Raw genomic sequence first — 13054 nt, 5'->3', positions numbered from 1 at the left:
AATCTTCACAGTCAGACACATCTGTCACAGCCCGCCATGATATTCCTCTCACAGACGCCCCTAAAAGACTAGATTCAATAGAAAAAATCAATCCAGTCATCGTGTGTCTTTATAACATATACATATGAGAGTCATACTTTGAGAATTGCTGTCCTTGTCTGGAACATTTTTGTTCCTTTTTCTTCTGCAGAATGAGAGATCCTGCTGGAATGACATGGGTCTGACTCCAATAATGATTCGTTAATTAGAGATTCTACTGCTGTCAGTCATCAGTAATGAAATGAGGTTATATTAGCTTTGCTCAGCTCTTAGTGTTTACATAGAATTACAGTGATGCATGACTGCCCTCTGCTGCCTATTCTGAGAATGACCCGTGGCAGGGTTTATATTCAGTTAATGCACAGGTTTCAAACTCAGTTCCTGGAGGGCCACAGCTCTGCACATTTTAGGTGTACCCATAATTAAACACACCTGATCAAACTAATTAAGTCATTCAGGCTTGTTTTAAAGCTCCAGGTAAGTGTTTTGAAGCAGGGTTGGAACTAAACTGTGCAGGGCTGTGGCCCTCCAAGAACTGAGTTGGCACCCCTAAATGGCTTTATATGGTTAAGTTTGGCGGAGATAGTTCATCCAAAAATTAAAATTTGTTCATTTTACTCACCCTCAAGTGGTTTCAAACCTTTATGAGTTTCCTTTTTCTTTTAAACACAAAAGAAAATAATAATAATAATAAAAAAAACTGTGACAATTCAATTCCATAGTAGGAAAAACATGTTGTATTCTGCATTACACATTGACACATTACACTAGTCATTACACATTTGCACTCATACACTTCTGTAGTTGACCAGTAGTTTTTGTTATGCACTCACTCATGTCTATAGACTGAAAATATATGCATATGCACGTGACATCATCATTAAAATAATAATTTTTTTTTTTTTGCTGTTTACATTAATTTTTTTTACTATGTAATATATTTTAAAGCCCTGCAAATGCCACTAAGATACATACAACTTTTTATAATTGTTGCATTATTTTCCTAAACATTTTGCTTTTATGAAATGTATTTTATTTATTTGCAACTTTGTTTGGTGATGTTTGAATTTCATGTTCTACTTTCGACATTTTTAAATTTTCTACATTGTTTGAGTAGCACAGCTTTACAATTAAAAATGTGTCTAATTCAGACAATCCGGAATGTGAAAGTTCCACGTTAAAAAATAAAGGCTGATTTTTAGAAATAAAGTTGAATTTGTGAGGAATATTATAATAATCTAAAGACCTCTTTTACACCAAAAAAGGTTCTTTGTATGTTAAATGTTTTATAAGGAACCATCAATGCCACCAAACATCATTTGTTTCCAAATTATTATTTGAAAATCATTTTACAGTTATATATTTTACAAGTTCTTGAGACTTTTTTTTAGTTTAACTCTTTTTATTGGCAATTTTTAATCAGAGAGTTATTACTAGTGAGGAAATGAAAAACCATAAAACATTAATTTCACAATTTTAAAGAAAGAAGTATTGAGTGGTAATTAAGCACATTCCATAATCTCTGGACAATATTCAGTGGAAAATAAAGGAAGTGAACAACAACAATAAAGAAAAAAACAAAACCAGCAAACGAAACAGTGGGTAGCCTCACAATCACCTCACAGCAAGAAGGTTGCTGGTTCGAGCCTCGGCTGAGTCAATTAACATTTCTGTTTGGAGTTTGCATGTTCTCCCTGTGTTCGTGTGGGTTTCCTCCGGGTGCTCCGGTTTCCCCCACAAGTCCAAAGACATGTGGTATAGGTGAATAGGTTAAATTGTCCATAGTGTATGTGTGTGAATTCGAGTATGTAGGTTTTTCCCAGTGATGGGTTGCAGCTGGAAGGGCATCCTCTGCGTAAAACATATGCTGGATAAGTTGTGGCAACCCCGGATTAACAAAAGGACTAAGCCGAAAATAAAATGAATGAATGAATTTGAATAAAGATGTTGTATTCTGCGATTCATTCCGCTGTGGCAACCCTGGATTAGTAAAGGGACTAAGCTGAAAAGAAAATGAATGAATGTTGTATTCTGCATCTCATGGCGGTGGTTAGTTATGCCACTTTATGACACACATGCACTTCTATAACTAAACACTTGTTTTTTTGTTGTTATGTATTCAATCATCATGCCTATAAATGCACATGCTAATGGCTATTAAAATAATAATAATAATTAAAAAAAATTGTAGTTTATAGAGACAATACCATTGTTATTTTATTTTTTTTACTAAGTAATATATGTTTAAGCCATGGAAATGCCACCAAGATATATACAACGTTTTTGCATTTTTTGTTTTTAAAATGCTTTTTTTTGTATTAGCGAATATTTTTGGGGATGCTTGATGGAATTTCACGTTTTGCTTTTGGCAGTTATTAATTTTCATTGTTGCATTATTCAATTTGCTCAGCTTAAAAATTTAAAAGATGTCTATTACACACAATCTAAACTGTGAAATTCTATTTTATTTTTATTTTTAGGCTATCACCCTACACTTCAAAAAAATAAAAGATTGCTTTTAAAAAATAAAGTTGAATTTGTGAAAAATATTATAATAATCTTAAACTTTTTTTACACATCAAATAACATTATTTTTGGAACAGAAAGGTGTCTGTATGTTAAAGGCCCTATATGGAACCATCAGTGGCAATAAATATTCTTCCCTTTTTCATTTCCAGGCTCATTTTACATGTACCCTCCATTCAGTCGATATCTGGGTTTGGTGGGAGCACTTTTAACTTAGCTTCTCATTGATCATTGAATCAGATTAGACCAATAGCATCTCAAATGTTGCTAATTCAAAATTCATGTGTGTAGAATTTTGAGGAAATAAATGAATTTAATCCATTTTGGAATAAGAACTGTAACAAGAAAAAGTGAAGTGCTATGAATACTTTCGGATGCACTGTATATACCAAATAAACATATATGTAAACTAAACTTCCACTTATCAGTTCCTAAATTCTTTTTTACTTTGATGTAAAGAAAATGTGAAATATCTGAAGAATCGTTTGCACTCTAGAGAACATTTCATGCAAGGTTTATGGTACTAATAGTTTAATTCTTTACGGAATCATCAACCACCAGGCAATAAAGAACCTTTACAATTTGTCAAATCTATTTAAAACAACTACTGTAAATAGTCTGTTTGTAATAACATCGTCTCTTCTTTGTGTTGAGCAGTCCATCTGGGCAGCTCTAGTGGTCATACAGGACATAATTTGCTATGCAAATTCAGATGGACTCTTATCAAGCCCAGAATGTGTGCGTGTGTGTGTGTCAAAATGAGAGAAACATTCAGACAGACTCATGTGTTGGTTCTTACAAAAGAAACAGACTCCATTCAGCCTGCACTAATCCAGATGGGAAGTCAAAGAGCAGAAAGTCCACGGCACCAAAGTCATTTCATCACTTTTTTTATTCATTTAGATAGTTTTCTGTCATGCTTAAGGAGGGAGAGAGAGAGAAGGCAAGGGAAAATGACCAGCGTTGGTGAGGCATTTTGCTTGACACGACTTCTTCCCTCCGTCTGCCTGCCGTTATCTGTTTAATTCATCCTCCTATCTGGGCTGTCTTTACCCTCGCTAAATTTCCCTTTGACACGCATGCCTTCCTGCGCATAATCCAGACCTACCGGGCAGAATTAGCAGCTAGCGGAGGAATTGATAGAATGAGGAAATGGAGAGAATAGGACAGGTGGAAATAAAATGTCAGGGCGAACGGACTGATTTGACTCCGAATCAAATTGTCAGGCTCGATACAGGCCGTGTTTTGGGGGAAATGCTGACAGATGAAAAGGTGTCAGGGAAGAGCGGTTCGAAGAAAAGGGGGGAAAATGACACGGAAAGAATGTTTAAAAAGATGAGCTCCAACTTCCAGTCTTTAACTTTCCATGTTGAACTTTTGATGGAAAGCAGAGCATTCGGATTCAGAGCATTTTTCTGTGAAATATTCAGCAGCTTGTGGATCTTTTCTTATCATTTACTAAGGTTTTATTAGTTAATGTTAGTTCATCTATTTACTAACATGAACTAATAATGAACAACACTTGTACAGCATTCATTAATCATAGTTCAACATTTACTGATGCATTATTAAATTCCAAATTCATGCCTGTTAACATTACTTAATGCACCATTTGTTGACGAACTAACAATGAACAACTACAGTATTTTACATCAACTAACATGAACAAATGCTGTAATAATTATATTTTTCGTTGTTTGGTCATGGTAGTAAATACATTAAGTAACATTATACAAGTACAAATGTTACCTATTATTTATCTGGATATTTGTAGTGGTGATTTGCAAGGAAAAAGAATGATAAATATCATTATTAACCTCGCAAGTTGCTAAGCTGCCAAGTAAATGTATTGTAAACATTTAAGTGCCAAATAACTTTGAGATGTATATGACTATTCATTCATTCATTCATTCATTCATTCATTCATATTCTTGCTGTATGTGTTTTTTATATATGTATTTATAATTTGTTATTATTTTATTATACCCCATTAATATCATATGGGACAAATTATGGAGTTGGATTTGGAGAGGACTTAACTAAGTAAAACGTGTCCAGTCTTGAACAACTCAGATAAGAGTTATCTGAGAAATCCAATTTTTTATTGAATTGAATTGAATTGAATTGAATTTTAGTAGGATGTTAATGTAAAAATATACTTATTTAAGATGTAGGTTTTGTGTATATATGTATATATATATATATATATATATATATATATATATATATATATATATATATATATATATATATATAGTCAGTTCAGATCAAGCAAAACCTATGAATGTGGAGACTTTGGTGACATTTTGTGACTAATTATAGCATACAAAAAATAAAAATCTGAATTTCAAAGCCAATGTTTGATGGTATAAAGGGGGTGAGGGCTATCTGTGTGTATGTGTGTGTGTTTGACTCTTAAAACACGTTGATACGTGCATTTGACGTATTAAGCTTTCTGTATAGAGTCAGACCTTAATTTAAGTGATTGACATTGTGTTGGATTTATTGATTTTTATTGGACAAATAAAAAATGCTTTGAATTTTAGTATTAAATGTTCATTTATTCATTCATTCATTCAAAAATCCATTTCCTTTTTTTTTTTTTTTTTGCTTGTGGTTTAAGCATATTAAGTTAAGTAAATCCTAATTAATTGTTACAGTTTCCTTTTAAATATTTAGGTACCGTATTTGTTATTAGTCCTCACTATTTTTATTATTTTTTGCAAAATAATAAGTTCTGGCGACACAGTGGCGCAGTGGGTAGAGCTGTCGCCTCACAGCAAGAAGGTCGCTGGTTTGAGCTGGGTTAGTTGGCGTTTCTGTGTGGAGTTTGCATGATCTCCATGCATTCGCGTGGGTTTCCTCCTGGTCCAAAGACATGCGGTACATGTGAATTGGGAAAGCTAAATTGTCCGTAGTGTATGAGTGTGAGTGAGTGTGTATGGATGTTTCCCAGTGATGGGTTGTGACTGGAAAGGCATCAGCTGTGTAAAATATGTGCTGGATAAGTTGGCGGTTTATTCCGCTGTGGCGACCCCGGATTAATAAAGGGGCTAAGCCGAAAAGAAAATGAATGAATATTAAGTTCTTACTGTGGTTGCATTTGCATATTATTTTCTTTTTTTTGTCTATTATGTATTTTTGTTATTATTGTAGTCGGGGATGGGCATAAATACATTGAAATGTATTTTAAAATAAAATACCAAACACCTCAATTTTACATGTATCAAAATAAACTACAAAATACAGCAGCCATACTGTATTTTGTATTTTAAAAATACTGCAGAGTACTTTTTCAAGGGAGCATCAAATTTCTTCACAAACCTTCCATGAACAGGACTGTTTGATCAACACCTAAAACTAATTTAGTGAAGTAAACAATAACTTACAGCAACAGTGTTTCTCTGAGCAAGTTTAAGACAGCTTCTCTGCCAGCTCATTCACCTCTACCCCTGTACACAAGGAAGGATTCATAAACTTTTGTTTCTCTTATAGTAATTTTACTATAAATTTTGTTCAAATTCCATGCAGAAAGTCCTGTCGTTGAAGATGATTTATTTAATCACTGTAAAAACCATGCGAGACAGAAAATATGTTGGAACATAGTACTGTATTTCTTTATTATGTTTACATCCGTTAGATGGCCAGTAAAATTGACACCATCTTTTAACAGTCTTATGCATATAGGTTATTATTTTTTTGCAAGATTAAATGTTGTTACAATAGTTTTTTGTTATTGAAATCTTCAATACTTAATGTAAAAACATGATTTCAGAAAACTACTAAAATCTTCAGTTTTAGTCTTTTTAAAAAATTTTAAATCATGTTTTTTGCAATTGAACTCTTCAATGCACAACCTGCAGATCAACTACTGGCATTTGAAACAGCCAATGAAGTATTGTAGGTATTTTTAAATTGTAGGACTTATTTTAATGTTGTTTGTCTTATTTTCTTGGCATCTACATCAGCATCAGCAAAACTACTATTATTTGTGCGGTTTACTCATCCTCCCAAGTGTTTTTCAGTTCTTCTTTAACTGGAAGAGTCTCAGAACCACCTTAGTGAACACCAGTAAACCATCTTTAGCAGTTTTTTTAATTTTATTTTTGAACTTCCTCTACATTTCTACCTGCAGCGCTGAGGCTGAGTAAGATTATGTGCTGTAGGCTCCATATTCCTGTTTTTGGACTGATATTAATTTTCTAAGCAAAGACGCTGATGAATTGCACACTATACTGCCATTACATATTACTGGAGCATTGTGCAGTGTACTGCAGTATTTTCACTGATTGTGGACTTGCTCCCAAATATACATAATAATGCATAATTTCCATCAGTACTCCAAGCATTGACAACCTTCTTCAATATGTAAATTTTCTGTTCTGATCTCAAGTCAAGGCAAATAACTTTTTTTTTTTAATGATGTCATCATTTAGACTTCTTACAAAGTATTTTACAGTATATAAAAAATACAAAAATACAAGACAATAAAGTATTTTGATACAAATTAATAACCCATTTTCATTAACCCCATCAAATACAAATTACAAAATACTATTTTGTATTTAAAATATGTATTTGAAATACAAGTATCATAAATACTACCCATTTCAGATTGTAGTGAACAGTAGATTGAATAACCTCCATTAACTCTCTATGGGGATCAAAGCTACATAAAGAGACCAGATTACAGGCTACACCAATCAGCACCCATCCAGAATAGCACTATCCCAGCAACCAGACGGCAATTCATTAGCAACCTCGAGAGCGTCATCATAAGTGTGTGCTGACGTGACTGAAGTATATTTTTGTTAACACGTCTGCATATTCCCCACAAGAGTGTTGATCAGTGTTTCTGTCATTGATTCATTCTTTATAAATGAGCTGTCATTGTGAAGCATTAGACTGAGCAGCGAGGAGTCATTTAGTCCTTCATGCGCTGGTAATGACCGCTCAATTAATGCAGTTCATCACTGGAGATGCCTGTCACTGAGGCATACAACACAGCTCTGCACTTTAAAGTCAGCTCGAAACAGAAGTTCAGATTGCGTCTTCTTTTCTGTTTTGACATATATCTGAGACAAATGGGTTTATTAAGAAAAAAAAGTGTAGGTGGGGCTTATTTCCAGTTACTACAGAATTGATTGGCTGGTCGTGGTTTGCTGTTGGTGGTCCCACTCCTGTGGCATTCAACTCATCGTCATATTATTACACATTATTAAGTACATACACTCACCAGTTATTTTGTTAGGTACACCTAACTAGTACCGGGTTAGACCCCCTTTTACCTTCAGAACTGCCTTAATTCTTTGTGGCATAGATTCAACAAGGTACTGGAAATATTCCTCAGAGATTGTGGTCCATATTGGCATGATATTGCACAATTGTCGGCTGCACATCCATGATGCGAATCTCCCGTTCCACCACATCCCAAAGGTGCTCTATTGGATTGAGTGACTGTGGAGGCCATTTGAGTACAGTGAACTCATTGTCATGTTCAAGAAACCAGTCTGAGATGATTCACGTTTTATGACATGGAGCGTTATCCTGCTGGAAGTAGCCATCAGAAGATGGGTTCACTGTGGTCATAAAGGGATGGACATGGTCAGCAACAATAGTCAGGTAGGCTGTGGCGTTGACACGATGGTCAATTGGTACTAATGGACCCAAAGTGTGCCAAAAAATTTTCCCCCACACCATTACACCACCACCACCAGCCTGAACCGTTGGTACAGATTCGTAACGGTTCATACGGATCCATGCTTTCATGTTGTCGATGCCAAGTTGACCCTACCATCTGAATGTCGCAGCAGAAATCAAGACTCATCAGACAAGGCAACATTTTTCCAATATTCTATTGTGAAATTTTGGTGAGCCTGTGTGATCGGTGTGGTCTTCTGCTGCTGTAGCCCATCCGCCTCAAGGTTAGACATGTTGTGCAATCAGAGATGCTCTTCTGCATACCTTTGAACTGCAGCAGATTGTCTTGACCATGTTTATAAGCCTAAGTGCATTGAGTTGTGATTGCCATGTGATTGGCTGATTAGAAATTTGCGTTAACGAGCAGTTGGACAGGTGATCCTAATAAAATGAGCTTTATAAGAGTGTATAAAGCAAAACACTTGAATAGGGTAAATCACTACAAATCACGTACTTCCCATGTTGGTTTATTACATTAAGAATTGTATTAAAGTTTTCTATAATATTTACATATGCAAATTAGGTGTCATTTAATGAAATATGACACACAAATCTGAACATTGGAGTTCAAGTTAGATTCAAAATACATATTTAATAGTTTTTTTCATTTTACAGTTGAATGTTTTTTATTGATTTAATGAAATTGATAATGAAATTAAATGCTCAGAAAATAAAACAATATAAAAATCACAATCTCTCAAATCTCTCTGTAAAAATCTTCAGAATGTAGATATGAAAAGAATTGTAAGTTTGATCAATGCAAGTGCTATGTAACTGGAAATTCATGACTAAGTGCAGGAGAAAAAAATTATTTTGAGAAAATGCCTTTTAAAAATGATATTGTAATTGAAATCTACACATGCAAATGGCTAAAATTCAACAAATGAAGCATTTGAAAGTACAATTTGGATGTTTTTAGATGCAAAAAAAATATGAAGTGCCAAAAATCTCAGAATTGACAGTTTTTATTACAGAAATCTCTGTTTTTGCCTACAGTGTCTCGTCTGAATAATAACAATATAGGTGTGATAATTGTGTCCTCTCCGTTTCTGTGTGTTTGCAGGTACTCTCAGCTCGTCCCGTCTCTGCAGATGATGCAGTTTTCCGCAGCCGCAGGTTTGAGTCGTCTGCTCATTATTCTGGGTGTGCTCAAGCCGCTCATTCAGGGTGAAAACATCTCTGAGGAGCTCGTGCAGCGACAGGTCAGACTTTATGGAGTACACTTGGCTCAGTTTAAACTCCAACCTTAATATTTTACCACACTTGTGTTTGTTTAGGTTGCTTTTCAGCAGATTCTGTGCTCATTTTTAAATATTTGCTGGTAAACTGTGTTTTTTAATCTGATCAGTATACAGCTCAAAGCTAAGGTGTTTCTTCTATTCAAAGTGTACTTAAACAAGTTCCAATGAGTTGGTTAAACTCATTCATCCATCTGTTGTTTTATAAACAAAACAATCATCCATCCATCATTTTATAAACAAAACATTCATCCATCAATCCATCTGTTCTTTTACAAACAAAAAAATCATCCATCTATCCATCTGTTATTTATAAACAAAAACATCCATCTATTTATCCATCTATCCATCTGTTCTTTTTAAGCAACAAAATCATCCATCCATCCATTCATTTATCTGTTCTTTTATAAACAAAAAAGATAATCTATACATAGATCCTTCCATCCATCTTTTTAAATATTCATTCATTAATTTATTCATTCGTTCTTTTATAAACAAAATACTCCATTCATTTATTCATTAATTAATTAATTCATTCATTCATTCATCAATCCATCTGTTATTTTATAAACGAAACATCCATCCATTCATCCATCCATCTGTTTTTAATAAACAAGTTCATCCATCAATTTTTTATTAACAAAGATTCATCCATCTGTTTTTATAAACAAATTCAACCATCCATTTTTTTTAACAAAAATCCATCCGTTTTTTTATTAAAAAAATCATCCTTTTATCCATCCAGCTTTTTTATAAACAATAATTCATCCATCCATCATCCATGCCTTTTTATAAACAAAATTCATCCATCCATCCATGCCTTTTTATAAACAAAATTCATTCATCCATCATTTTCTAAACAAAAAAAAAAACAACCATCCATCCATCAATCCTTTTTTATAAACAAAAAGTCATCCTTCCATCCATCCAGCCTTTATTTATAAACAAAAATTCACCCATCCATCTATCATTCAACTGTTTTTATTTACAAGTTTTATCCATCCATCTGTTCTTTTAGAAACAAAAACTCATTCATTAATTCATCCATCTCTTCTTTTTTGAGCACAAAACCAAATATTCCGCGCAACTCTCTGTCCGTCCATCTGTTGGTCCATCTATCCATCTGTTTTTTTTTATGAACAAAAAATAATCAATCTGTTTTTATAAACAAAATTTATCCAACTATTTTTATAAACAAAAATTCATCCATCAGTTTTTTTATAAACAAAAATTCATCCTTTCATCCATCCAGACATTTTTTAATAATAAAAAAAGAATCCATCCATCCATCCATCCATCCATCCATCCCTCATCCATCAGTTTTTATAAAGAAATTTCATCCATCCATCTGTTCTTTTATAAACAAAATGTCATCCATTCATTCATCCATTCATTGATTCAAAAAACCAACCATCCATTGGACCATCCATCCATTAATCCCTTTTTTATTAACGAAAAGTCATCCTTCTATCCATCCAGCCTTTTTTAGAAACAAAAATTCACCCATCCATACATTATCTATCTGTTTTTATTTACAAATTTTATCCATCCATTTGTTCTTTTAGAAACAAAAACTCATTCATTAATTCATCCATTTGTTCTTTTATGAGCACAAAACCAAATATTCTGCACAACTCTCTCTCCGTCCGTCCGTCCGTCCATCTATCCATCTATTTTTTATAAACCAAAAATAAGCAATCTGTTTTTTATAAACAAAATTTATCCAGCTTTTTTTTTATAACCAAATATATATCCATCCATTTTTTTAAACAAAAATTCATCCTTTTATGCATCCAGCCATTTTTTAAAATAAAAAAGCATGCATCCATCCATCCATCCTTTTTTTATAAACAAATTTCATCCATCCATCTGTTCTTTTATAAACAAAATGTCATTCATTCATTCATCCATGTGTTCTTTATGAACAAAAAAAACAACCATCCGTCCATCTGTCTGTCTCTCCGTCGTCCATTTATTTATCTGTTTTTTTTTATAAAAATTCATCCGTCCATCATCCATTTTTTTATATAGAAATGTTCATCCATCCATCTGTTCTTTTATGAATAAAAAATCATCCATCATCAGTCATCCATCTGTTCTTTTATAAACAACAAAAGTCATCCATCCATCTGCCTATCTGCTCTTTTATGAACAAAAAATCATCCATTCATCTATCTGCACATCTATCTGTAAACAAACCAATGTAAACTGTTGACACAATTGTTTATCTCCCATTATAAGACACCACCACCTCAAAACAAATTCAATTCATATATATATATATTTTTTTTGAATTTCAACAAATGAAAGTAATGCTCAATTGATGATGCCGAGACAAAAGCTATCTTATAAAACTGCTACACCAGGACCACTTGATGGCGCTGTTGCTTAAATTACAGCTGTCTCTGGTTCCCGGCTGGCTGACATGTAGGGGATTTGTAGAGAACAAGAGAAGCAGTTTAATGATCAGTTGTCTAAGATGAGCAAGTTTCCAGGGCTGTGAGAGAGTCAGACAGAGACTGACGCGGATCGCCTTCAGACAGGGTTTCTCAGGTCACCATGAAAAACAGTCAAGGTACGAGGCCGCTCTCTTCGCTCCAGTTCCACCCAATTTCATGCACGTTAACATGCGGCCACGAATATGCAAAACATTTATTACAATTTTGAATGGCCCCTCTTCCCCTCAAAAAGCTACAGATTCCCATTTACGACATGAATCGAAGGCTGACCCGGGGAGCGGAGAAAGGTGATTTAGAGAAATGTTTTGCCTTTATAAGGAGGTTGAAATAATTAATGCACAACAGGATGGTGGTGATGACTAGGTGTGTGTGTTTTTTTTTTATACATGCCCATCCTTCCTCTCTATCTGCATAAAAACAGACGCAGTGTTTTTAAGACCTCTGTCTCATTTGTCTGGGAAAGATTAGAAGCATAAAGCGAAAGCAATATGTTTCTTTGTAACGGTAAATTTCAACAAAACAAAACAAAACGAGCTTTAAAATATCTGCATGTTTGCTTGAGACAAGAACAACTTTGCTTGTGTTGTGAAGTCCGGTACTTTTTACTGTGGTAAGTGGGAAAGTGTCAATTTTATGCTTGCAACTTTACAGTTGATTAGATGCTTAGGAATTGTGTATTTGGCAACGTCACATCCATCAGCAATATCGTTTTTATGCATCAGACTTTACAGTATATTTACTAATAATGAATAGTAGAACATTTATAAATCATAGTTAATTAATCAACTAATGCGTTATTAAGATCTAAAGTTGTGCTTGTTAATAGTAGATCTTTAATGCACTGTGAGTTAAAGGAACACTCCACTTTTAAAGGAACACTCTTTTTTATTTTTTTTTCAAAACAGTTCAGTTTTACTATTTTGTTTAACCTATTGAGCTGATCTTCAAGCCTCATCTCACGAGGAAACGTAACTATTTTATGTTTTGTCAGTTTAGTGGTTAATTCATGAGTTCGTATAAGTTCAGTTGTACGAAAATGTATGATTTTAAAAGAGGCGTGGCACCCAACCCCACCCCTAAACCCAACCGTCA

At 33.9% G+C, this 13054-nt stretch overlaps 1 protein-coding gene across 1 annotated transcript in view; it reads left to right on the top strand.

Annotated features, from left to right (window-relative positions):
- Positions 1-13054, top strand: part of si:dkey-122a22.2 (uncharacterized) — a 45114-nt gene that overhangs the window by 28105 nt on the left and 3955 nt on the right. The window contains exon 8 of the mRNA XM_056474699.1: positions 9329-9467. Coding sequence (XP_056330674.1) covers positions 9329-9467 — 139 coding nt within the window. The remainder of the gene's footprint in view (positions 1-9328; positions 9468-13054) is intronic.

Source organism: Danio aesculapii, chromosome 16 (genome assembly GCF_903798145.1).
Source record: "Danio aesculapii chromosome 16, fDanAes4.1, whole genome shotgun sequence".
NCBI classification, from domain to species: Eukaryota; Metazoa; Chordata; class Actinopteri; order Cypriniformes; family Danionidae; genus Danio; species Danio aesculapii.
Note: the sequence above shows the minus strand (reverse complement) of the source record. Positions and strands in the feature narration are given on the sequence as shown.